General features: G+C 55.7%; 1 protein-coding gene across 2 annotated transcripts in view; it reads left to right on the top strand.

Annotated features, from left to right (window-relative positions):
- Positions 1-4184: 4184 nt before the first annotated feature.
- Positions 4185-24029, top strand: part of LOC121166656 (bone morphogenetic protein 7) — a 61882-nt gene continuing 42037 nt past the window's right edge. The window contains exon 1 of one of the 2 annotated variants that reach the window (XM_040995883.1): positions 4185-5017. In XM_040995883.1, coding sequence (XP_040851817.1) covers positions 4600-5017 — 418 coding nt within the window. In that variant the 5' untranslated portion in view covers positions 4185-4599. The remainder of the gene's footprint in view (positions 5018-24029) is intronic. The other variant, XM_040995882.1, reaches the window with a different exon arrangement.

Here is a 24029-nt window from a genome sequence, read left to right as displayed (position 1 = left end):
AGCGTTGATTTGAAACCTCAAATGACTTACTTGTTTTAATTTTAGATCTTCTTAGCTTGGCTCCTCCGTGTGCAGTGCACCTGTATCCCAGGAAGGAGCGCAGCCTTCCAGGCAACAGCATATTTCCAGGTCCCAGGAATCTGTGTGCAGTCAGCGTGGCCAAGGGACGCTCTGGGATAAAAACCAGGAGAAAGGGCACTCCCAAATCACGCCACGTACCCCGACACTTCAGCACCTGGCTGTGTAGACAGATGTGACCTTGGATCCTGATCCATCAGGGATTTTCTGTGTGACTTGAGTAAGTCTCCAGCTTCCTGTCTCTGTGGTCTGAGAAGTGAATAGGCCCCTGGGGGAAGAGTGCCATGGGCTCAGTGGCTGCAGGAGCAGCGCCTGAGGGCTCCCTGGAAGACTTGGAAGGGGGAGAGGAAGACCCCTGGGGAAGCTGACCAGGCAGAATGCACACTCAGAACCCAAGCCGACTCTGGAGAAGGGACAGCCACAGGAACAAACTACACAGCAGCTCCCCTGAGGCGCTGGTCAGCCCCCAGACTTGTGGCATCAGCTTGTTCTGGGTGTGTGTATATGTGTGCATTTTCCATGTGGAATTAAGGCTCTGCCACACTCACTGAAAGGTTGTTTTTGTCTCTTTCTCTGTTGTTTAAAGAAAACCCAGCACGAGCAGGTGTGAGCGTATGGTGTTTCTCAAGGGAAGGGAAGCGGAAGGGAGCACAGGTGCTCGGATGAAGCTTTGCCTGTCTCCTGCACACGCAGGAGCCTTCAAGGCCGCACCGGGAGGCTCTTGGTCCTGTGATTCCTGCTGAGGCACAGGGCCAGCCAAGCAGGTGGACAGAGGGAGCACAGCTGGGGACTCTGGCCGTGGTAGGGTGTCTTGGGGCTCTAGGCTGGCAGCGCCTCCTTGGGCAAATCTGAGTTCTGCAGATGGAGGCGAACAGTGTGTGTGTCAGCAGAAGGTGTCTCACTGCCGTGGAGACATGCTGACTCGCTCAGAATCACTTCTGCACCGTGTGACTGATGAGGCATACAGACCAGCGCCAGGAGGCCATCGGAAAAGGGGTGTGGACAAGGAGAGGGGGCCACCCCACACCATTCCTGCCGCCTTTCATCTAGACACAGGGCCCCAGGTGTGGAGCAGACCGGGCAGATCGGATTACGGCCCCAGAGCAGGCCTAGGGCCTGGCGCCCTTGGTCTGGTGGGGGAGGTGGATGGAAGGGGACTGGGGAAAGGAGAGGGGGCCCAGGGAAGTCCCTTGCTCAAGACGGTTCCTGCTTTCAGCATGCTCTGCACCGCGGCTCCCTGTCCTTGGAGCCCTTTGCTTTCTCAGCTTGGCCAAATGCGGCCATCTGACTAGCACTTTGTTGCCGTTTTCACAGGTGGCCCACTGACCTGTGAACACACGTTCTTTTAAAATCCAGATGGGAATGAACCTTTATCAAGGGTTTGTGCTCGGCCCAGCACTGGGCAAAGCCGCTTGATGGGATTCCCTTTGAGTCCCCCCTGTCCCTGCAGAACCCCCAGGGGTCCTCCTTTCTCTCCTCCTTCTCCCCCGCCACCCCTCCATCTTCTCACAATCAAGAAACTGAGATGCAGGAGGTTAAGTCCGCAGGGGACACGGTGGGGCCGGGTCTGAATCCAGGCCAGCGGGCTCCCCAGCCCACCCTGCTGCCTAAGGCAGCGCAAGGCCTTTCCCACTGGTGGCCTCAGCTCCCAAGCCAGCACCCGGCGTCCTCCTAGCTAGCTAGTTCTTGTTTGCAGTCACACCAACCGCCCCTCTACCCCGCATCCACTGGGGCAGTCTGGGGGAGGAGAGGAGAAAGGAAGCCATCCCCTCCCCCAGCTGGGATCACAGAGATAAGGTGACCTGGGGAATTGTGGGAGGTGAGAGAGCACCTGAGAAGAGCTGGCTGCCTCCTGTCTCGCATGAGAAAAGACGGTGACTCAAAGAAGAGACCTGGGTGGTGCGCCCGCCCGCACGGGCAGCCCCCTGGGCGACTGCCTCTGTTTAACACAGGTGAATCAAAGAGACCTGGGCCGTGTGCCCACCCGCACGGGCAGCCCCCCATCAGCAGGCCCCTGGACGACTGCCTCTAACACAGGTGAACATTGAGCACCTGCCCGGTGCCAGGCCCAAGGCAGAGGCACAAAGAGAAGCTCACTAGAATCCTCATCTCCAGGACTTTCTGAGGCTGAGAGGGGACAAGACTGACTCCCAGGGATTTGTTGTTTTCATATGCAAATCGATTGTAGGGACACCTGTCATTCTAGCCTGCCTGCCTGTCACCTCTCTGGCTGGTGGAGCCCCCTCCCACTCCAAAGATCTGAGAATGGATTTCAAAGCAGCAGAAGCCTCAGCCCAGCACTGGTGCGCCTTGGCTCTTTTTCATCTCAGAAGGATGCTGCCTCCACCATCTCACCGGTCTGGCAGTGGCTCCGCCCATGAATGGTAGTTTCTGCAGGATCCACAAACCTGGCTGCTGCTTCTCCTGGTATGCCCTTCCTTGGCAAGTCTGGCTCCTTCTCAGCCTTCAAGGACTCAGGTCAGTGGCATCTTTGGAAACCCTGGTCCCCACTTCCCCATCACATCACTCTAAGCTTCTCCCCGTGCCCACTGTTCAGTAGACCTGGGCTGCCCACAGCATTCCTGCATGCTCCCAGCCATGGACAAGCACTACTGAACTGCTGTCCACAAGCCCAGCTGAGCTGCCTGAGAGCCAGCCTTGACAAGGCTGCCCGTGCTGTGTCCTTCTGACTAGTGCTGTGCCTGGCACCAGGACTGGCTCTGTCATTTTCAGAATCTGCTGCAAAGTGAGAGCGGGTACCCAGCCAAGTACAGCTGTATAGGCTGCAGTTCAGACAGCATCCCCCGAGTGACTTCCAGGGCTCAACTGTCCTGGGCGATGCAGGGCAGGTGGAGGGGCATCCAGGCCCAGTCATGTTGCATGCTGGAGCCATGTGTGAATGGCGGGGGCTGCAGACCTGCCTTCCCTCTGCTGCTGGGCCTCTGGCCTCCATCTCTGCCATGGAGTGCTCAGGCCCAGAGTGCCTAGGCGTAACCCCCAGGGTCTCTCAGCTCCAGAGAGAGGCTCTGTGGGAGCCCAGGGAGGGAACATGCGCCTGTCTCCGAGCTCAGTCCTGGCCGCCCATTTCAAGAAGGGACGACGAGGTTGAACTTTCACCCCATGGCCAATGGGGTGAGCTATTGTTTTGCTCCTTTTTGACTGTGGGCCGAGGGCGCTGGAGGGTCCTGAGTCGCCTGGGGGAGGAGGTGGGCTTAGGCACAGACTTCAGCAAGCGGACTGGATACAAAGGCCTGTCCCTTCCCAGGCTGAACCAGGAGGCTGACACTGGGGGCTGGGGGGCGGGAGGTGGCTGGACACATTCCTTCCCCAGAGGGAGGCTGGGAAGAGCTCCCTGGCTCACGTGGGGTTCACGTATTCATTCAGCAAACATTGACTGCAGCCGGTGGCAGCCAGGTGCTGGGTTTAAGGGCCAGCACTGCATGACTAAAAGGGCTACAAGAGATGGCTGGTCTGGGTTCCCAGGGCGTCGGGTCCCTGTGGGGGCAGCAGGGACAATAAAAAGGGCGCTATTCCACACAGTGAGAGAAATGAAAGAAAAGATTGCATGAGGTCTAAAAAAGGGCCTACGGAGGCTCCCAAGGGCCCTGACTCCGGTCGGGGGAAGAAGCGCGGCTGCAAGACCAGACGTGGGGGTACTGAGGGAACAGATGGAGGTCTTCCTCCATCTACCCCGCCCCACCGCATCCCACACTCGGCCAGGCCCGAATTCCGTCTCCTGGCTGATCTCGACTGTGAGCCCCGAGGGCGTCAGGCCGCCTCCGGGTCCCCCCTCCCCTTTGCAACTCGTGCGGTACAGTCCCGCGGCACCCCGCGGCCACTCGGTAAATATTTGTCCAGCGCGCTTGGAAAATGAATGAACCCATTGGGCACAGCCTGGGCGGAGGGCGGGGCCGAGGGCAGGTGGGAGGCCGGCGCGGGAGGGGCCCGGGAGCCGGTCCTGCGCCTCCTGTTCGCAGGCCCCAGCGCGCACCGCTCGGCGGCTCCCGAAGCAGCCTCTCCAGCGGCCAGGGGCGCGTGGGGCTGGGGTGTGACTCGGGGCCTGGCTGTCCGCACCTGGGGTCTGCAGAGGGTGGGTCGCGGCGGCCTGCGGCGAGAGCAGCTGGAGGAAGCAGCGTTCGCTTGCTCGCCCGCCCGCCGCCTCGCTGCCTCCTCGGCGCTCTCTCGCTCTCCGGACGCCTAAGGTTGGCTGACTGCTCCTCCCACCCGCGCCCGCCTCCTCGCTCGTCTGCTCTCCAGCTCGCCGGAGCTGGTTTCCCAGCCGTGCGGTGCGCCCGGACGAGTGCGGGGCCAGGGCGCCCCGGGGCAGCGCCGAACGGGGGGGGCGGGGGTCAGGGCAGAGCGCAGCCGGCTGGGGAGGGGCCATGTCTGGCGCGGGCGCAGCGGGCCCCGTCTGCAGCAAGTGACCGAGCGGTGTGGACGGCCGCCTGCCCCCCTCTGCCACCTGGGGCGGCGCGCGGCCCCTGGTGCCCGGAGCCCGGAGCGGCGCGGAGAGCCGGCGCGATGCACGTGCGCTCGCTGCGAGCCGCGGCGCCGCACAGCTTCGTGGCGCTCTGGGCGCCCCTGTTCCTGCTGCGCTCCGCCCTGGCCGACTTCAGCTTGGACAACGAGGTGCACTCGAGTTTCATCCACCGGCGCCTCCGCAGCCAGGAGCGGCGCGAGATGCAGCGGGAGATTCTCTCCATCTTGGGCTTGCCGCACCGCCCGCGCCCCCACCTCCAGGGCAAGCACAACTCCGCGCCGATGTTCATGCTGGACCTGTACAATGCCATGGCGGTGGAAGAGGGCGGCGGGCCCGACGGCCAGGGCTTCTCCTACCCCTACAAGGCCGTATTCAGCACTCAGGGCCCCCCTCTGGCCAGCCTGCAAGATAGCCGCTTCCTCACCGACGCCGACATGGTCATGAGCTTCGTCAACCTCGGTGAGTGAAGGCAGCGCGGGAGTGCGCCTCCCGGTCAGGGGGCGCTTGGGGACGGAGAGGGGGCCGCTCCTTCGATCCAGACCGCTCCTCTTTCCACTCGCGGTCGTTTGCAACACGGCAGGGTCTCCCAGTTCCCCTGCAACTCCCTGCTCCCGGCCCCGGCGGACCCCGCTCTGTGCGCGCCCCCTCAGGTGAGGCGAGCCGGACTTAGCTGGCCTGTGTGGGTTCTGGGACCCGCCCGGAGTCCCCTCGGTGTACGGTCACCCGCCTAGCCGCAGAGCAGTTCAAAGCGCAGGGTTCGGTCATGTGAGCCGTCCCGGGCGGGCGCGGCCCGCGCTACCTGGATTTAAAGGGCCCGGTTCGGCGCGAACCCGCCTTCCCGCCCCTCGGCCCCTCGTAGCCCTGCCGTGCCCTGGCACCGCGGGACGTCGCATTCCCTTACCTGCCCCGGCCAGCCCTATCTGTCCCGGTGCCGCGCGCTCGCCTCGGCGTGCCAGGCGCTCCGAGCGCCTCCGGGCCCCTCTCCCGGCCGCCGGGAGGCCCCTCTCTCTCCAGGCTCCCAAGGTTAGAGCCGGGGAAAGAGCCGTTGCCATTGCGAGCTTTCTATTTTAAATATGTAATGATAGGTCCCGGGCGGGCAGAATCCATTTTCAGCGTTTATCACGTGTGGCGCGCAAACCACCGGTTTTGGCGATTGGGTGGCGGGCGATCTCCCGTGCAGACACCCTCCGGGGGCGGTGTGGCCCCCAAGTTCCCGACTGGAGCGGCAGGGAGCGGGTTAAGGCGGGGGGCGGGGGAGAGGCACGAGGTACCATCTTTGCGCGCACGTCCACCAGACTCACTTAAACTCACCCCCGGCCGCGCGCTGTGAGGGCTGACGATCAAATATTTGGTTTCCGAGATAACACGCCCCGATAGCGCCGTTTCCTGAGCCTCTTTTATTCTATTTGTGTAACTCGCTGCAAACCCCTCGAGTCGAGACGGGTTAGACTCAGCGCGCGCTGGTGCCGTCAACGCGGAAATGAGGGACGCGGGAGCCCCGCGCTGGGCACCAGGGGCGCGGCGGCGGGGGGCGGCTCTGGGACGCGCTGGTCCGCCTCCCGCGCTTCCTGCTCCAGATAAGGTCCCCGGAGTTCCGGGAGGCCATTGTCCTTAATAACAGCGAAGATCAAATTGTGGACCGAGCTTTTGCGAACCAGGGGGGTGGAAGGGTTAGATGCCAGAATCACTTGGAGAAAGTTTGGATTACACTCAGCAGTGGGCTAAGAGGGAGGTGGCTTCCTGCGTCTTGATCGGGTGCCTCTCCGGAGGCGTTGGAGGCGGCAGAGGGCAAGGTGCAGAGCCCTAGGGTCACCCGGTGCTCGCTCATCCTCCCTCATCCTCCCTCCCGGTGACACTGGAGGAAGACGCAGGGACCTGCAACAAGATCTCCCGGGTGCAGGGGCGGGAGCTGGGGGCTGAGTTTTCCTGCACGATTTCCTTTTCCTGTTTGTATTTGTTGAAAGGAACTTTCAGATATGTGCATAGCAGCCAATCAGTGCAGTTGGGGCGCGTGGTCCTCCTGCGGTTCTGGGAGGCCAGGCAGGGTGAGGAGGTGGGGGTGGGGAGGTGGATTGTGATCTTGCTTTCTGCTGTGTAGTGGCGAGTCCCACCAGGGCAGCAGGTCCCAGCAGCTGCCTTCAGAGGCTGGCCAGTCTTTAAAGAGGTGTTTGTAATCCCCAGCTTCTGTGGAGGATCCTGTAAAAGCCCGGCAGAAAGTACCCTGCTTCCTGGCCGGTCAGGGGTGGGCTGGGGGAGAGCCAGTCTGTTCACTACCAAGGTGTCCCCCCCACCCCCACCCACCCCTGGCCAGCCCCTCCCCTCCGGCAGCAAAGCAAGCTGAGACCTGTTTGGGAAGGCCCCAGCTGGGTGGCTTCCCTCCTCCCAGCTACACACACACACACACACACACACACACACCTTCCAATCCATTGCTTTCATCTCAAAAGGACAAAGACCTTCTTGTTTGAGCCTCTTAATCAGGAGGGCTGGCTCTGGGCTTTGTGGGACGGTCCGACTTTCTCGGTCCAGCTTTCTGCCACATCACTCCAAATTAGATGGCAGAGTGGCTTTGCACAGAGCACACCCTGATCTTGCGTTCTTTCGCTCCTGGTCCCTAACCCCGAGGTAATTAGGCAGCTGAAGACCTGGACTTGCACTTTGGCATGACGCTGCCTGTGGACGCTTCTAAGGTTGGCCTGTAATTCCTGCAAGGTGATGGCTCGGGGGTCTAAGCCGCCAGTCCCTTCTGATCCATAGCGAAGGGGTCTTGGAATTTCTCTATAGGGAGCGGGTGGCAGACAGTCTGGGATGGGTTGGGGGAATGTGTGTAGGAGATGCGTTCAGACTCCAAAAGAGAGAGAGATGAGAAAGATACTGTTATCCTGGGATTGCAAAGCACAGTGATGTCTGGGAGACAGTATCCTGCTGCTGAGTTATTCTGACACACTTCACCTAAGGGAGAGGAACCATTCATTCTTATGCTCTCTCTGGGAGGACTCTGGGACCATGGATGGGGACTGGGGGGATGTGGGGGCAGGCCCCACGGCCCCTCCCCCACTGCATACCTCCACCGCGCTGCAGCCCGTGTGCGCCCGTGGGGAACCCCTGCCTGAATCCTGAAGGCTTTTGCAGGCATCGTGCGTTTATTCTTCCTTCTGTCTGCAGCCAAACCAGGTTTTTTGTTCCTGTAAGTCGTTCCCTGTTGGAATTCAAGCAGTTTGCCAGGCTGAGTGGGATCTGGACTGGAGGGGGAGGCCGAAGGGGAATTTACGACAAAACCAGGTGCTGGCAAGGAGGGCCTGCAGTTGCCCCGGGAGGAGCACACCTCCTTGCAGAGTGCTCCAGGAAGATGCACTGGGTTCAGCCTGGGCCCACAAGTTCAATGGCAAGATTTGCGAACTGGTTTGGATTCATAAGTCTCCGTGCAGACTTAATTTGTGAATTCAAAACAGGCTTGGCCGTCTTAAATAGTCCTGGGCTGGGACAGTTCTGCGAGATGTGTTTGTTGGGGAGGTGGGGGGGGACCTGTCTGTGGCCTTTGTCTGGCATCTTCTGAAGAAACAGGCTGGTATGGAATGGGCAACTAGGTTATGGCGGGACCACATTTGTTTAATCTTTAAAACTGAATTTAAAAAAAAAAAAAGAAAGCTAGGGAAAGTTGGAAACCTATCATTATAGGAGTAGAAAAGTGGCTTTTGTGTGTGGAGCAGGGGAGTGGGACGGAGGCCGGGCAGTTTGCTTTCTGCTCCCTTCCATCTGGCTGTCCTTTTTGTTGACAAGTGTTTGGCATTAAGATCGCTGCTTTTTGCCCCTCCGAACAGGCCCTACCACTGTCGAGTATTAGAGAAAGATTCTGTTACAGTTTAGGAGTTTCCTTTGGGGAGTGCTTCGCGAGCGAGCAGGCGGCAGGCATCTGCAGCTGTCACCTGGCTTGTGTTAAAATTTGGAAGGGGCTGCTCTGCATTCCAGCGCGGCCCTGGCTGGTGAGCCGCCAGAGGTGAATGTAGATGTCACAGCGGCCTCCCCCTGCCTTCGCCCTCCCTGCCTGTGCTAGAGCAGTGCACCAGCAGCTGTGTTTTTAGTAACCCTTTCCAAATTGCTTCTTTTAAACCTTGTTTTCCTGCTTCTATAAATCAGACACCCTGCCCCATGTACACACACACACACACACACACACCAGGACTACATGACCAAAATTTGAACTGTTTTGATCTTGTGTGTCTGTGTCTTCTGGCTTCAAGACAGGTGACCCCTCACTGCCAGCTTGGGTCAGTCGGTGGCAAAGCGTGGCCCCCACGGCAGGCCGAAGGCCTGGGTAAACATCGCCTTCAGGGCTTCAAGGGTGGGGCTGGGAGCGCTTTGAATGTATGGCGTAGAGAAGGGGTTTCTGAGAACCAGCCCCAGAGAGCTGCAATGTCGGTGGAACATCAGCGTGCCGGGCGGTGCAGTCTCTGCCCAGATAAACACAGCTGGTGGACGGTCCCCCAGCCGCCAGCGTGCCTGCGATGTGAGCAAATCTCACATGGCCGCTGAGCTCGGAGACTGGTGGTGATTTCATTCCAGGGAGAGTCCTGGCGAGGTTGATTGATCATCGCTATCGCCCTGATATCGCCCCGCCCCTACTGGGTAAGGTCATATTTGGCCCACTGCAGGAAGCACATGTCCTAACCCTGCCCCAGGCTGCCCCTCCGAGCAGCCAGCTGAGGATTCCTCAATAGAGAATGCTGTGCACCCAGCTGCAGGCGACGCTGCCTTCCACGGGCTGTGGCAGAGGACTTGGTTGGGGGCAGTAAAGGGCTGCTGTGTGCATCACCTCAACGCTGCCCCCCAGTGTCCCTGGGGTGACGGTGCGGGTGGGTATATGTGGGACCTGTCGCAAGGAAGGAACGAGAAGGACCTGTGGGAAGGAACGAGAAGGCCAACCTTTGCCGCCGCAGGGGAGAGCTCTTCAGCTTGAATACACTCACTCCACGAGATGGAAGTCCCACTGGTAAAATCAATATATTGAATTGCACAGCCCCTCTGCTTTTAATTAGTTTAAATCAAGCATGCTGGTGCCATTTTGCTGCCTCTAGCCTCCACGGGTTGAGGAATTACCAATATTTACATAGAAACTGTTAATTTGGGGTGAAAATGATAACACATTTAGCTTGACACACTTGAATTGCTCCAAGCTGATGGATCTCAGATCGACATGCGATGGGGAAGGGGTGGGGTAGGCCGGGATGATATCACCGGGCGAGGCGGCGGGAGGAGACCAGGACAGGGCCTGCTGCTTGCTCGCCATTGACGTGGATGGCCCGGATGGCCAAGCACAGCGGGTGCGGTTAGGCACGTGGGGCCTGGCGCTGTTCTAACTATTGCAGCTCAGGAGCATGGAGGCTTGCCCATGTCACCGAAAACCCCTTCTTGCTCCCTCTCCTTTTAAGATTTTTTATTTGAAAGGAGAGACAGAATTCTTCCATTGACCACTGGTTCAATCCCCAGATGGCTACAGTGGCTAGAGCTGGGCCAAATGGAAGCCAGGAGTCTCTTCCGGGTCTCCTATGCGGGTATAGGGGCCCAAGCACTTGGGCCGTCCTCTGCTGCTTCCCCAGGCACACTAGCAAGGAGCTGGATGAGAAGTGGAGCAGTGGAGACTCAAACTGGCACCTATATGGGATGCTTGTGCTGCAGGTGGTGGCTTTTCCTGCTATACAGCTACAGGGAAGCCTGCTTGTCTTAGGTGTTCTTCTAAGACTGTGAGACTGGCAAGTCCTTTTGGGATATCAGAGTCTGCTCTGTGGATCGTGAGCTTTCCATGCTGGGCAGCTCAAGGCCCAGGGCTGCCTTTCCCAGCGCCCGATGCTTTTCTTGGCAGTTCCTGAAGCGGCTGAGACAGGCCTGAGGGTCCCACGGACGGCTGAGCCCGGCTGTTACGTGAGCCGCAGGGTCTGAGCTGTGTGTTCTGCGGGGAGCGAACGCCGGGTTTCGCGGCAAATGGCATTTGACAAATAATCCCTGACAACAGCGTGACTTGGTTTTTCTTAATGTGGAACAGATACTTTGTCGTGGTGAACCTTCCCCGGTGAAGCGGCCGTTCCCACATGACTGTGGGTCTCTCACTCTCCCAAGTGGGGTGCTAATGGTTGGGCGGAGGGGGAGGTCCTCGGAGACACTTCCCTGGGAAGCCGGAAGGGCACTGCACTCTTGTGCTGCTGCTGTCATTGGGTGCGTTTTGTGATCTGCGCAAAGCCAAGGCTGAGCCCCGCAGAGTGGATTGAATTAATGACAGTTCTGAGAGCGCTGGTTTTAGGGTAATTGCTTTATTGTTTGGGAGCTGGGGTGCTTCTAATCCAGTTCCTGTACAAACATGTTGAACGTGTGTTAATGCATTTCCAAATCAGAGGCTCTCGGAGCAGCCCTGCTTCTCATTAATTGCTGTCGGTAGCATGGTACAGTGTTTCAAAGGGCTGGCCGAGTCTCAACTGTGTTTCCAATTTCCTTCCTTTCCTGTGTTTGGAATGCCAATGTTAATTTGTTCCCAGGCAGGAGGGGGGTGGCTGCCAACGGAGGCCTTCTCTGAAGGGTTCCAGTCCTCACTCCTTCGCGGGACTGCCTGGCTGGGTTTCCTGACCCCGTGCAGCTAATTCTGGGTGATCTATGGAGCAGGGGGGCTGGGGAGCTGTGTGTTGGGGGGGGCTTGCTTCTGTGGGAAGGAAGTTGGTGGTGACAGCAGTGGGTGTGGCCTGGCAGGGTGATCCTCTGTAGACCCAGCCTAAAGCTGTGGTTGCCTATGGGCTGTGTGACCTCTGGCAGGTTGGAGTGTCAGAATTGGCCAGGCAATACCCTACCCCTGAGCGCCTCTAGGTGCCCGGCACATGGTGGTGCTTGCCTCTCTATGGAGATGGTCAGATCAACCATCACTTTGGGACGCCAGTTGAAATTTCAGTTCTTAAGTATGTCGTTTTCAGATTCTGATGGTAAGCCATGTGGGTGGTTTCAAAGATGTCAGAGGTATGTCAGTTCCCTCTGAGGTCGGTGGCATTCACACGAATGTACCAAAGTCACTGGAAGAGGCATACAGTGGAATGCGGAATCTCTCTAGTTGTTAGCATCCAAGGCTGTTGACAAGTTTTGTGGCCTGGAAGACTGGAACAGAGTAAGGGGGCATGCAGGAACTATCTATACTGTATTGGCCACTGAAAGTAAAAAATTGTTGCCAAAGAAAAAAAGTCTAGATTTTTATTTTTTAAAAAAGGAAACAAACAAACAAAAAAGCTCACCCGCATTGCTGAGACATTTCTTTCTGCCTCTTTCTGGAAGATGGTCAAAGTACAAATTGTTTTTCCCTTCCATGGAGTGACGACCCAAAGCATTCATTAACAGAGTGGCAGGCTCCCCCACCCCGTGGTTGAACAGGTGCAAGTCTTCCTACTGCAGCTGGGGTCCAGAACAAAGCCCGGTGTTCAGCAGCGTCCACACGCTGCAGAACTGTGCCGTGTCCCCAGGGCCGGGGCCTGGCGGTGGGCCTTCTGCCTCAAAGCTGCCTCCAAGTTCCCTTCGGCTCTTTCTCAACTGTTTGAAAAACCCGTGGCAGCAAGTATTGAGTTTCTCTTGCATCTCGGAGATCATGTGTTCAATTCCATCTTTATCTCTATGGTTTAGTTTTCAAGTTTGCATCTTTTGTTGTCTGGCTTAATTAAATTTGGCTGTGATTAGAAACTTGCACTGTTTCCAAAATCCAGGGCCTGCCTGTTTTGAATGTTCTGGATTTGGGCCTGTGCTGTCTTGTAACTTCAGCCTCTCTGTTGCTTTCATTTAGTTTTGAAAAAAAGAAAAGCGCAGAGATCTAAGTGCAAGCCTGATGCTGGGCGTGCAGTGGCCCAGTGCTTGCCTGCCCAGTAGCTGGATATGCATGCACACACAGACACGTTCCAATTGGGGACTTTGAGCAAGGGACTCTGCTTGGCCACCTGCTCCTGTTGTGACTGGCAGAGCTCTCATAGCACGCAAGGTGCTCAGGGATGGGCCATGGTGTGCATAAACGGACGCAGGACTCCAGGCAGTGTCCTCCAAGGTACTTGCTCGCAGATACCCACTGGTCGATTCCAGCCTGCTTAGAGACACCGTCCATGATTATGTGATGTTAGGGTATTTCATGCTTTATACAACCCAGGGTGAAAGTAGATATTGGAGTCGGAGGCATTAAAGGTGAAAACAGTATGGAATTTTGGTATTCATTAAATAATTTGCATCTCAGCTGATCCATCAGTACGGGTTTTAACTGACATGCTTTAATTAATAAAGAAGATGCATGTAATTAGCATTCCTGCCACTGCAGTTGGCAATGGGATGAGATGTTCTTACATGCTTTCCCAAGATGTGGGTTAGCTCTCTGGGATTGCTAAGCTACAGATCTGGCCCCCAGTTGCAATGATTTAACTCCTAGTCCAGTCAGCATGAATGAAGTTACCATGTAGTCACCAAGAGCCTGTGACCTTGGAAGCCTGGAATCCAAGCTTTGCTTGCATTAAATTCCAACTCCATTGTAGGTTGGTGAGGTCTCTGCCCCCCAAATGTCACAGCTACTATGCCAGCCTGAAAGATGTGAAAAGATTGTCAAGCCTCTTCCTGGGACGGGTGTTTGGTGTAGTGGGGCAGAGGTTGGTTTGGATACCCAAATTCATGTCCTGGTCCCTGAGTTTGAGCTCAAGACCTGTTCCTGACCTGGGGTGCAAATGTGCACGTGGGAAGCACAGGTGATGGGTTCAAGTGCTTGGGTTTCTGCCATCCGCTTGGGAGGCATGGGTGGAGTTCCAGCCCTGCCTTTGATGTGGCTGGCTCCGATGTGTTGCAGGCCTTTGGGAAATGAGCCAGTGGGTGAGGGGCATCTCTTTGTTTCTCTGCCTTTGACTCTCCCTGCCTTTCAAGTTTCTTAGTTAATGAATGAACCTGGAAGAGACAGCGCCCATGCGCTCGTGTTCCCATGTTCAGAGCTGGCTCCATGGCTACACTGACCCAAGTGGGCGGGAGACCACGGCCCTGTTACACAGAGGGAAGGCAGCGGCTCAGACAGAGCCTGGAGCCGTGCTTGCCCATCACGTGGCATGAGCCGAGGCCATCTTCAGATGCAGGGCAGCCTGGAGCACGTGGCTGTGTTGCAGAAGCAGCCCCACTTGTCAGTTATGCAATGATTTCAAGGCTCAGCTCTTGAATTTCTATGCTATCAACCACTGACTTTTGAAAAGCTCTTGTATTTACTTTCATGTTTACTTGAAAAACAGAGAGTCAGTCCCATCTATTGGTTCCTTCCTCAAGTTCCTGCAATAGCCAAGGCTAGACCAAGCCAAAGTCAGGAGCCCAGAATTCAATCTAGATCTCCCAGGTGGGTGGCAGGGATTCAAGGACCTGAACTGTCCCTTGCTGCCTCCTAGGGCAACTGTGAGTAGGAAGCTGGACTCTGAAGTGGAGTCAAGTCTGGAAGTGGGCATCGCAGGCCACCTACCCAGTGTCAGTTCTGGCTGACTGTCACTTTTGAAGTTCGCTTAACCAGAACAAGCCCCATGTGTCTTCTGTGCATCCAGTGACTCCATCTTGCTGTCCTGTATGTTGAAGACCAGTATTTCTGGAAGCTTCAGAACGTGTCTCCTTTTGTGACGGCTGGTAATTCCCTTGCTAACAGGCTGACCAGGCGATACCCTCCCACTGAGCTCAATTAGAACAGTCATTCCTCCTGGTCCCACATGAAAGGTGGCTTTAAAACTTGCTTGTCCCAGAGAGGGGGACTGGGACCTAGACCGGTGTCTTTCTAGGAGGATTCAGTAGAATGCGGATCGGGAATCCTTAACCTGAAACCAGAAATGCCCCAAAATCGCTTCCAATGCTCCAAGTGGAAAATTCCACACGGCAGAGTTTTGTTTCATGCATGGAATCATTTGGATTCTGGTGACTTCTAGGCTAGTGTAGAAGATGTGCATGGTGACACTGTGCATTTACTGGTGGTGTGCTGCTCAGTATCCTAGCAAAGTACAGAAAGATGACAGGAAGGACTTAGTACCCTTGGGTGACAGCAATCTGGAAAACCAGAGACGGGGCTTGGGAGAATTGAGAGAGAGAGCATGCTCCCAGTGACTGGGGCTGGACCACGCCCAAAGCTGCAAAGTGGGGACCCAGTGTAGGCCTCCTGTGTGAGTGACAGGAGCCCAACTCTTGGAGCCACCGCCTGCTGCTTTCCAGGGAGAGCATTAGCAGGTAACAGGTTGTGAGAGGAACAGGTACTGGAACCCAGTGCCCCGACGTGGGAGGCAGGCATCCCCAGTGTTTGGCCAAAAACCTACCCTGGGGAGAAGCCTTAAAGCAATTCTGTGTGTTTCTGTCAAGTCTCTTTCTTTTCACGCTGGGACACCTGAAAGAAGTACAGAGTGGTACTGGGGGCAGAACAGGGTGTCCACCAAGACGTGGGTTCACATCTCAGCCAGGCCTGGAGCCTTCAGGACCCGGTTCTCCCCTTCGGGGGAGGCCAGCCGGGGAGGGGTACTGGCAGTGCCCGCAGCTGTGCAGCTTTCTTGAGATCTACGGTGACTTCCATAGAGCCTGGGAGCCTGTCAGCCAAAAGAGACAACAACAGGCATCAGGGTGCTCACGCTGCACAGCTGGTGGGTCTTGCTCTGTGTACAGTCCTGTGGTTACACTTTCCCCCAGCAAACCAGAAACCCCGCTTGGATGCCACCTGCAGAGCTTGGGGGTGCCACCCCTGTGTGCCCTGAAGAGCAGACACAACCACTGACAGAGCACAGTGGGCATAGTAGGGACCCAGTGCAAACTTCTGAAAAGCCTGCAGGGCCCATCAGCTGGCACTGCCATGCTCACCAGGTGCCCCACTCCACACAGCCCTGGTTGACAGGCAGAGAGGGGAAAGTGGAGCTGGCGTGGGCCATGCAGCCTTGCCCTTGACCCTGAACTCTGAGAAGCAGTCTCTGTTCTTTGCCGCCTTCTCAAATTCCCTTTTCTGACTGACTCAATCTGGAGTCTGTGGAGAAGGGGTAGCCCTTAAAAATGGCAGCAGGGCCTTGGAACCTTCCGGGGCTAGTAAATGTTTATGGGATGGAGGTACTGGTTGGTCATTTCCTTCAGGAGGAAACAATAAATGCTGTGACTTTGCCTTTTACCTCCTCAAACCCTGAGCGTCTAATTATTTTAATATGTAGGCCGGGAGGTTGGGAACGGAGGTGGGGGCAGATGGTCAGGAGTTTTGGGCATCTGGTGACTGTATGACCCTGGGACTGGGGGGGGTGCCCCTTTCTTTTGCAATGTTGCCTTTAATTAAGATGAAATAATGTATTTATTTATGTGAAAGCAGAGTGAGAGACAGAGAAAAAGAGAGAACCTTCCATGTGCTAGTTCCCTCTCTGAGTGCCAAGCAACAGCTAGGGCTGGAGCAGGACAAAGCTGGGAGCCAGGAACTCCTCCTGAACCTGCCATGTGGATGGCAGGGACCCAAGCCTTTGGTCATCCTTGCTGCCTTCCAGGTGCTGGGAGCTGGATCGGAGGAGGAAGAGCAGGGACTTGAACCGGAGTGCCGATACAGGAGGCCAGCAACCCAAGGGAGGCTTAACCACAGCACCTGCGTGCCCCTGGGAGGGGCCCTTCTTGGCTAGTTTCTGGGCAGGGCCCTGGTCATCCCATGTGTCATCGCTGAAGGCACCACTGGTCCCAGCCCATTGCTCCTGCCCCTCTTCTGAACTGTCACAACCAAATGTCCAAAATGGCTCCCTGTGGCTTCAAACCTGACACAAGGGGCCTGCTTCTGTAGACCCTAGTCCTCAAAGTTGGCAGCCTGGGGCCGGCGCAGTCTGTGAGTCAGGCTGGTTCCAACTGGGACATCAGTAGGGAAAGGAGTCAGAGTTTAGGGGCCACAGAAGAGCCAGGAAATGCAGATTCCAGAGGCTGTTAACAAAGCCTTGCCAGCACCCCTTGGTGCATCTGTGTCATTCAGGCCCCAGAGTGCCTGGGTCTATCATTGGCCCTTCCTGGAGGCGTGCAGTACCCTGACCCTGGCCGTATGTGATGCCACCTGCAAGATGCAAGAAATAGGGCCTGATACGATAGATCTAATCTTTCATCTCCAAGTGCCAGCATCCCGTATGGGCACTGGTTCATGTTCTGGCTGCTCCATTTCCCCTCCAGCTTCCTGATTGTGACCTAGGAAAGTAGTAGAGGACTGCCTTGGGACCCCGCACCCATGTGGGAGACCCAGAAGCTCCTGTTTTCTGGCTTTAAATCGACTCAGCTCTGGCTGCTGTGCCCACTTGGAGAGTGAACTGTGGACAAAAGATCTTTCTCTTTGTCTCTCCTTCTCTCTGTGAATCTACCTTTACAATAGAAATAAATATATCTTTAAAAAAAAAGACGCAGGAAATGAACAAAGTCTGAATGTCTGCCCCCATGTCCTGCAGGTGTGCAGGGGCTCAGATGGGCCTCTCTGCCCCCACTGTGCTTTCAGGTGACTCCCCTGAGGACAAGGCGCACATGCCATGACACTGCCCGAGTTTTCTTTGTTTCCAGCACCTATTTCTCCAAATTTTCTTTTTCTTTAAAGATATAATTTACTTATTTGAAAGTCAGAGTTACAGAAAGAGAGAGAGGGAGTGATTCTCTTGTACCGCTGGTTTGTTCCCCAAATGGCTGTCACGGCCAGAGCAGAGCCCAGGCCGAGGCCAGGAACCAGATCACGGCCAGAGCAGAGCCCAGGCCGAGGCCAGGAGCCAGGTCACGGCCAGAGCAGAGCCCAGGCTGAGGCCAGGAGCCAGGTCACGGCCAGAGCAGAGCCCAGGCCGAGGCCAGGAGCCAGGTTACAGCCAGAGCAGAGCCCAGGCTGAGGCCAGGAGCCAGGAGCCAGGTCACGGCCAGAGCAGAGCCCAGGCTGAGGCCAGGAGCCAGGTCACGGCCAGAGCAGAGCCCAGGCCGAGGCCAGGAGCCAGGTCACAGCCAGAGCAGAGCCCAGGCCAAGGCCAGGAGCCAGGAGCCAGGTCACGGCCAGAGCAGAGCCCAGGCCGAAGCCAGGAGCCAGAAAATAGGGGCTTCATCCTTTTCTTCCACACAGGTGGCAGGAGCCCAAGCACTTAGGCTTTTCCAGGCCATCAGCAGGGAGCTGGATAGGAAGTGGAGCAGCTGGGTCTTGAACTGGCATCCATAAGAGATGTTGGCATTGTAGGCGGAGACTTGCCTTGCTATACCACAGCACCATCCCAAATTTTCACCCAAAGTGTCTCAGGTGGTTATTGGAGCTTTGGCTCTGGTCACGTGTTAACCCTATTACCTTGGGTAAGCTGTTGAATCTGGGGCTCTGTTGGTACCTATCCCCTGTGAAGGTGCCATGGTGGGGAGTCAGGAGGAGAGCTGAGTGTGGTCCCTGCTGGGAGGCTGCCACCTGCCCACTCTGAGGCTCCTCCATGGTTGGCCTCTTGTGCCTGTGAGCTGCACCTGCAGCCTGGGCACAGCTGAGCACATGACCCAAGCCTGGGGCGGGTGACCCAAGCCCCGACTCTAGGGGATTTTGGTCAGGTGGCCGTCCCTGGGCTGTGACACCCCAGCCCGAAATGGGCAGCTCCGTGTTGGCATGCAGTACAACAGGAAGCTGGAGTGCTGTGATGGATCCTGCTATTCTAGAAAGTTCCCGTCTCCGATTAGGATCTGTGTTTATTGGCACAGGGTTTTAAGGAAACACTGAAGCACCAGGACCGGCTCTGGGTGTTCCCCCTGCCAGCCTCGGGCACAGGCAGCCTGTTAGATTCAGACATCTGGCTGTGAGCGGACCAACACTATGTAGATAAAAGTTCACTGTAAAATTGACCACAAAAAATTGCTTTTTGTCTCTCTGGGTACCATTTATACTGGATGTGGAGGCATGGCCTGTCTTGGCATCGTTGGATTGAGGCAGCTGATGCTCTCCCCCGTTCCCGTGTTTTCTTTTTAAGACTTATTGATGTATTTGAAAGATTTACAGGGAGAGAGAGAGAGAGAGAGAGAGAGAGAGAGAGAGATCTCTTCTAAATGTCTACAGTGGCCAGGGCCAAGCCCCAAGCCAGGACCCAGGAACTTCATCATGTTCTGTGACGTGGATGCAGGGGCCTGTACACTTAGGCCATCCCAATCGCAAAGGCTTCTTGGACAGAGGCCCAATAACTCGAGTCATCTTCTGCTGCTTTCCCAGGCACATCAGCAGGGAGCTGGATGGGAAGTAGAACAGCCGAGATACCAATTGGCACTCATGAGGTATGTTGGCGTTGCAGGCGGCAGCTTGGCGCACTGAGCTACAGTGTCGCTCCTGTATTCCCATCTTAAGTGAAGACCCACCTTCTTGAGCACGCTGAGCCCACATTTGTTTCAGGGTATGTGGAGACAGGGCCTGAGATGACAAACCCCTCTCTTTGCTTTGGGCATAGCCAGTTCCTGGGCGTTTGAGCCCGGGGGGAGGTAGGAAGAGGGGGTGGTGAGCGACCTTGGAGGAATGACTGTGGAGTCCATGTGCTCAGAGATTTAGTGTGAGTATCATAGGGCGTGTGAAGTTTTTCCAGCTCCCTGGGTTGGTGTTGAGTAGAAGCCTGGCATTTGATAGAATGTATGCCAGAATGATCCCTCCTTGGGGTCAGGCTCAAGGCAGCGGGCAGGGCAGACCTGGCAGAGCAAAGAGCACAAAATGCTGGCCGGCGTCAGGGCTGTGCGCCTGCGTGTTACGGAGCGCCTGCCCAGAGCGTCTTCAGCACGGAACTGTGCTATCGCTTCCTGTAACCACAAGCCATGTCCAGCTAGAGCTTCCATCTGCACCCTCTCATTCTCACATTCTTCGTGCCTGTGACCGCATGGGTACGTGACAGCTGCTGCGTCCCCAAATGTTGCATCTTACACAGACTCACGTTCAAGGCAGGAGGGGCTGGATCCCCTTTCTGGCCTGTGGCTGCGTTTCCTGGGAGTTCCCTACGTGAGTTATCCTGGAGTCTCATGGACCCAGGTGGGTCGTAAGCCTGATTTGTTGTAAGGAATGAGAATAAGAGAGACAAGGGCTGCTGGTCAACCCAGGGCAAGGTGGCTGAGGGAGCTCGGTGGGTACATTCGGTGGCCACATTCTGAAGATCTGGATGATCTGTCTCCCCCACTTTGGTGTTGTTTATTTCTTTTCAATTTTTAAATTTTTAAAAAAGATTTATTTATTTTTATTGGAAATGCAGATATACAGAGAGGAGGAGAGACAGAGAGGAAGACCTTCCATCCAATGGTTCACTTCCCAAGCAACTGCAACGGCTGGAGCCAAGCCAATCCGAAGCCAGGAGCCAGGAGCTCTTCTGGGTCTCCCATGTAGGTGTAGGGTCCTCAAGGCTTTGGGCCATCTTCAACTGCTTTCCCAGGCCACAAGCAGGGAGCGAAATGGGAAGTGGGGCTGTCGGGATTAGAACCAACGACCATATGGGATCCTGGTGCGTGCAAGGCAAGTACTTTAACCACTATGCTATCATGCCAGGCCCCTAATTTTTAAAATTTTAAAGGTTTATTTATTTTTATTGGAAAGTCAGATTTATGGAGAAAGGGAGAGATAGAAAGATCTTCTGTCTGCTGGTTGGCTTCCCAAGTGGCTGCAACAACCAGAGCTAAACCAATCCAAAGACAGGAGCCAAGATGTTGGGCCATATACTATTGCTTTCCCAGGCCACAAGCAAGGTGCTGGATGGAAGTGGAGCAGCCATGACACGAACTGGTGCCCACATGGATCCTGACACTTCCAAGGTGAGGATTTAGCCAGTAGGCCATCATGCCTGACCCTCTTCTTTATTTTGATTTTTAAAGATTTATTGATTTATTTGAAAGGCAGAATCACAGAGAGAGGGGAAAGAGAGAGAGAGAGAGAAGAAGAGACAGAGATAAGAGTGAGTGAGAGAGATCTTTCATTTAACAAACTTTATTTTTCAAACTCAGGTGCCATGGCTTTCTTCGGGTCACTCCCATGGGTGACTTGGGTCATTTCCCTCCATTTTTCCCAGGACATTATCAGGGAGCTGGGTTGAAGGTGGAGCAGCTGGGACTTGAACAGATGCCCATATGGGATGCCAGCTCTGCAGGCGGTGACTCATCTTGCTGAGCCACCGTGTCAGCTCCTGCTCTGCTTTCTGTGTTGCCTCCTTCTGAAGTTGGAGTCGCTCCTGCTATTAGAAGTGTGGAGGTCTGCTTCAGCATCACAGCCTCCTTGGAGCTCCCCAGAGTGAGGACCTGCAGAAGGCGGACTACTTGGTCATGTAGTTTAAGTAACCCCTGTGCCGCCCCTGGAGATCTGAGTTTCTCTTTGAATCATACCTTACAGGTAGGACCCACTTTAGCACTGGCTGTGAAGACTGGACAGGCCACCAATCCATAGGTAGTTGTTCGATGGAGAAAAGTCTGCTTCATGCATTTAACCCTCAGATTTCCTTGGACAAGGAGAACATTGTCCTGCAAGGGACCCAAGAAGCTCAGGAGTTGTCCCTTTGGAGGAAGTGGGGACTAAGGCAGTTTGACCAGCATTCTGTCTTCTGAGTTGGGGACAGACAGAGCAAAAGATCTGGAGCACTTTGAAAAAGTGTGTGTGACTGTGAGCCACAGCTGGGAGCTGTATGGGAGGAGGCCTGCCTGTCCCCTGAGAGCCCTCTAGGACTTTGTCTTATCAATGAAGTGGATACCTGTGTTGCTCTGGGAGTATGATATGACAGAGCAGGGGTGGGGAACCTGTCCTCTGCCAAGGGCCATGTGATATTTGCAACACCATTCACTGGTCATACAAAATTGTCAACTTGGGGCCCGTTGTGAGAGCATAGCAGTTAAAGTCCTTGCCTTGAACATGCTGGGATCCCATATGGGTGCTGGTTCTAATCTTGGCAACTCTGCTTCCCATCCAGCTCTCTGCTTGTGGCCTGGGAAAGCAGTCAAGGATGGCTCAAAGCCTTGGGACTCTGCACCCACATGGGAGACCCAAAAGAAGCTCCTGGCTCCCGGCTTTAGACTGGCTCAGCTCCTTGGGAAGTGAACCATCGGACAGAAGATTTTCCTCTCTGTCTCTCCTCCTCTCTGCATATCTGCCTTTCCAATTAAAAAAAAAAATTGTCAACTTGCACTTGAGCCTGCTAGAGTTTCATTGAATTTTGAGTCCTGCTTGCAGTTGCCTTGTTAGGGCCAGTCCAAATGACTGTGCCTGGCTTATACAGCCCACGGGAAGGGCATGAGAGGGTTGGCGTGGCCCCCTGACGTTCACTGGAAGGAGGCAGCATTTTTAGGAGTTGTTGAAATTCTCTGGTTGAGGCAATGAAAATCTATTTCAACGAGAGCAAGCGGGTAGAGTGGTGGTGGGGCAAAGAAGCGAAGGAAGAGGAAACCATGGGCCCGCAGGCCTTGGGTAAAGATGCCCAGCCCAGCAACTGGAAGTTCTGGGGCATGCATGGGTTATTCTGTCCACATCTGTCACTCTCTTTTGCAACTTACCGGTGTGTCCACCATCTGGCTTCTGGGAGGGAAGGCAGCCATCCATAGCAGCTTGTAGCCCAGCTCCCCAGCCAGCCACACACTTGCTTCCTTCTTGTTGGGACACATGAGGAAGTCCGCTAGGGGTACAATGGGCTGGGAAATGGTTCTAAAAAATATTTAGCCTGTCGGTGAACAACAGCTGAAGGTTCCAGACCCCAATTTCATTTAATTGAAATTCTTGGGGGGCCACTCCTAGGCAGCTTGAATCAGGAAATACTTAGAGCCACTGGGTCTGGAAGGTGCATCATGCTGCATCAAGTTGCCTGGGGCTGCTTCTGGCCGCCTGGCTGAATTGGATACGTCTTTTCTCTAATTATGCCTGCATTTGCCATTCTAATGATCGCTTAGTAGAAAGGCTTCCTGTGTGCTAAAAACTTGTTTAATTTGCATTGTAGCCCTTCTCACTGTCATCTCTAGTTTACCAACCAGGAAACCGAACCCGGAGCAGTGGGGGAGCTGGCCGGGGGTATATTGCAAGCAAGTGTGTTGGCCTTGAGCCTTCCCTCTTGAACTTGATTCTGAGCTGCTCTTGGGGTTGGATAGATTGGCTTGGAGATGCCAGCTCAGCAGTCTTGCCAAGGGAACACTGCCACAGGAAGCTGCATCGTGGTGTTACATGCCTGAGGGTGCCCGCCTCCCATGCAGGAGCCCCTGGGTTCCACTCCTGATCAGCCCCCTAGCTGATGCACGCTCCGAGAGGCGGCAGGGGTCCCTGCCAACCACAGCGGGGGAAACTGAGATCGCTGTCTGTGCTCTGACTTTGCCTGGCCCAGCATTCGTTATTGAGACATTTGGGGAGTGACCCAGCAGATGGAAGACCTCTCAGTTCCTCTACCTTTCATATGCGATGAAATGAAATCAGAAGTTTAAAAAAAAGTTAGAATGGTGACCAGGCACTGCAGAAGGTCTTGAAGGATCCCGCATTCTGCCCACCCTCCCCCGCTGTCCCTGGGCAGTGTCTCCCAGCTCTGTGCAGCCGGGTCCACAGGACCGCAGGAATGCCACTGACCACTCTGTCCTCTGAATGTTGGTCTGACTTTAGAGAAGACTTTTATTTTGACAAGGATCTGGGAGTGGGGCAGGAGGGCCCTGCTCTGCCTTTGCTGCACCTGCGCCTCTCGGCTCAGGGAGTTTGGGCTGATGGAACCCAGACCTCAGGAAGGGCTATAAATTCTCATTTGATTTGATTTGCTTCTAAAATACCTGGAACCAGCTGTGCCTGCCCAGCTGACCCAGGCTGCTCTGACTGTTGCGGTGGGGAGAGGTTCGGGCAGGCACATGCCTGGCGGTAGACTGCCACCCCCACCCCTCGGCTCTCCGGGGCCTGCTGGCGCTGGCTGGGAGAAGGAAGGCCCTGTAGTGGCTGCCTCGGCCTGTGTCACAGACGTTGAAGCAGCATCTTGCCGAGGTGAGCCGGTGTTCCTCATGGCAGGTGCTTTATCCCCATCCTCCTGTCACTGCGTGAGTCCATAAGGGGTTTCTTCCTTCTCCTGGACCCACGGGGAGGCTTACAAAGGCTTCGCATGGCAGGAGGAGGGCACTCAGCAGCAGCCTAGTGGGCACGGCAAGTGGCAGAGGTACTCTGACAGCTGAGTGGGCATGGTAGGAGGCAGGGGCAGTCAGCGGCAGAGAATTTAACAGCTGCATCCTCCAAGATCCTCCCCATGCCAAGTGTGCCACAGACAGCCTCTGGGCCGGTATGTGCCCGAGTGGGGGTCACCCACCCACTGTGAGAGATCCTGTTTCTGAGTCGCACCCCAGGCCTCGAGTCAGAAATCCTGTGAGTGCACACTCAGGCTCCAGATCCCGCCGCAGCCCAGGGAGGCAGTGCCGCCTGCAGCCCTGCACTGGCCAGTGGCAGGGCCACGCGCCTCAGGGGCCAGGGCACTGGCACTTGCCTTGCAGGTGAACAGCATTGTGGAGGGCCCTGTCCTTGGGCCCTTTT

This window comes from Ochotona curzoniae, unplaced genomic scaffold (genome assembly GCF_017591425.1).
Source record: "Ochotona curzoniae isolate NIBS_2020 unplaced genomic scaffold, NIBS_Ocur_1.0 patch193, whole genome shotgun sequence".
Lineage (NCBI taxonomy): Eukaryota > Metazoa > Chordata > Mammalia > Lagomorpha > Ochotonidae > Ochotona > Ochotona curzoniae.
Note: the sequence above shows the minus strand (reverse complement) of the source record. Positions and strands in the feature narration are given on the sequence as shown.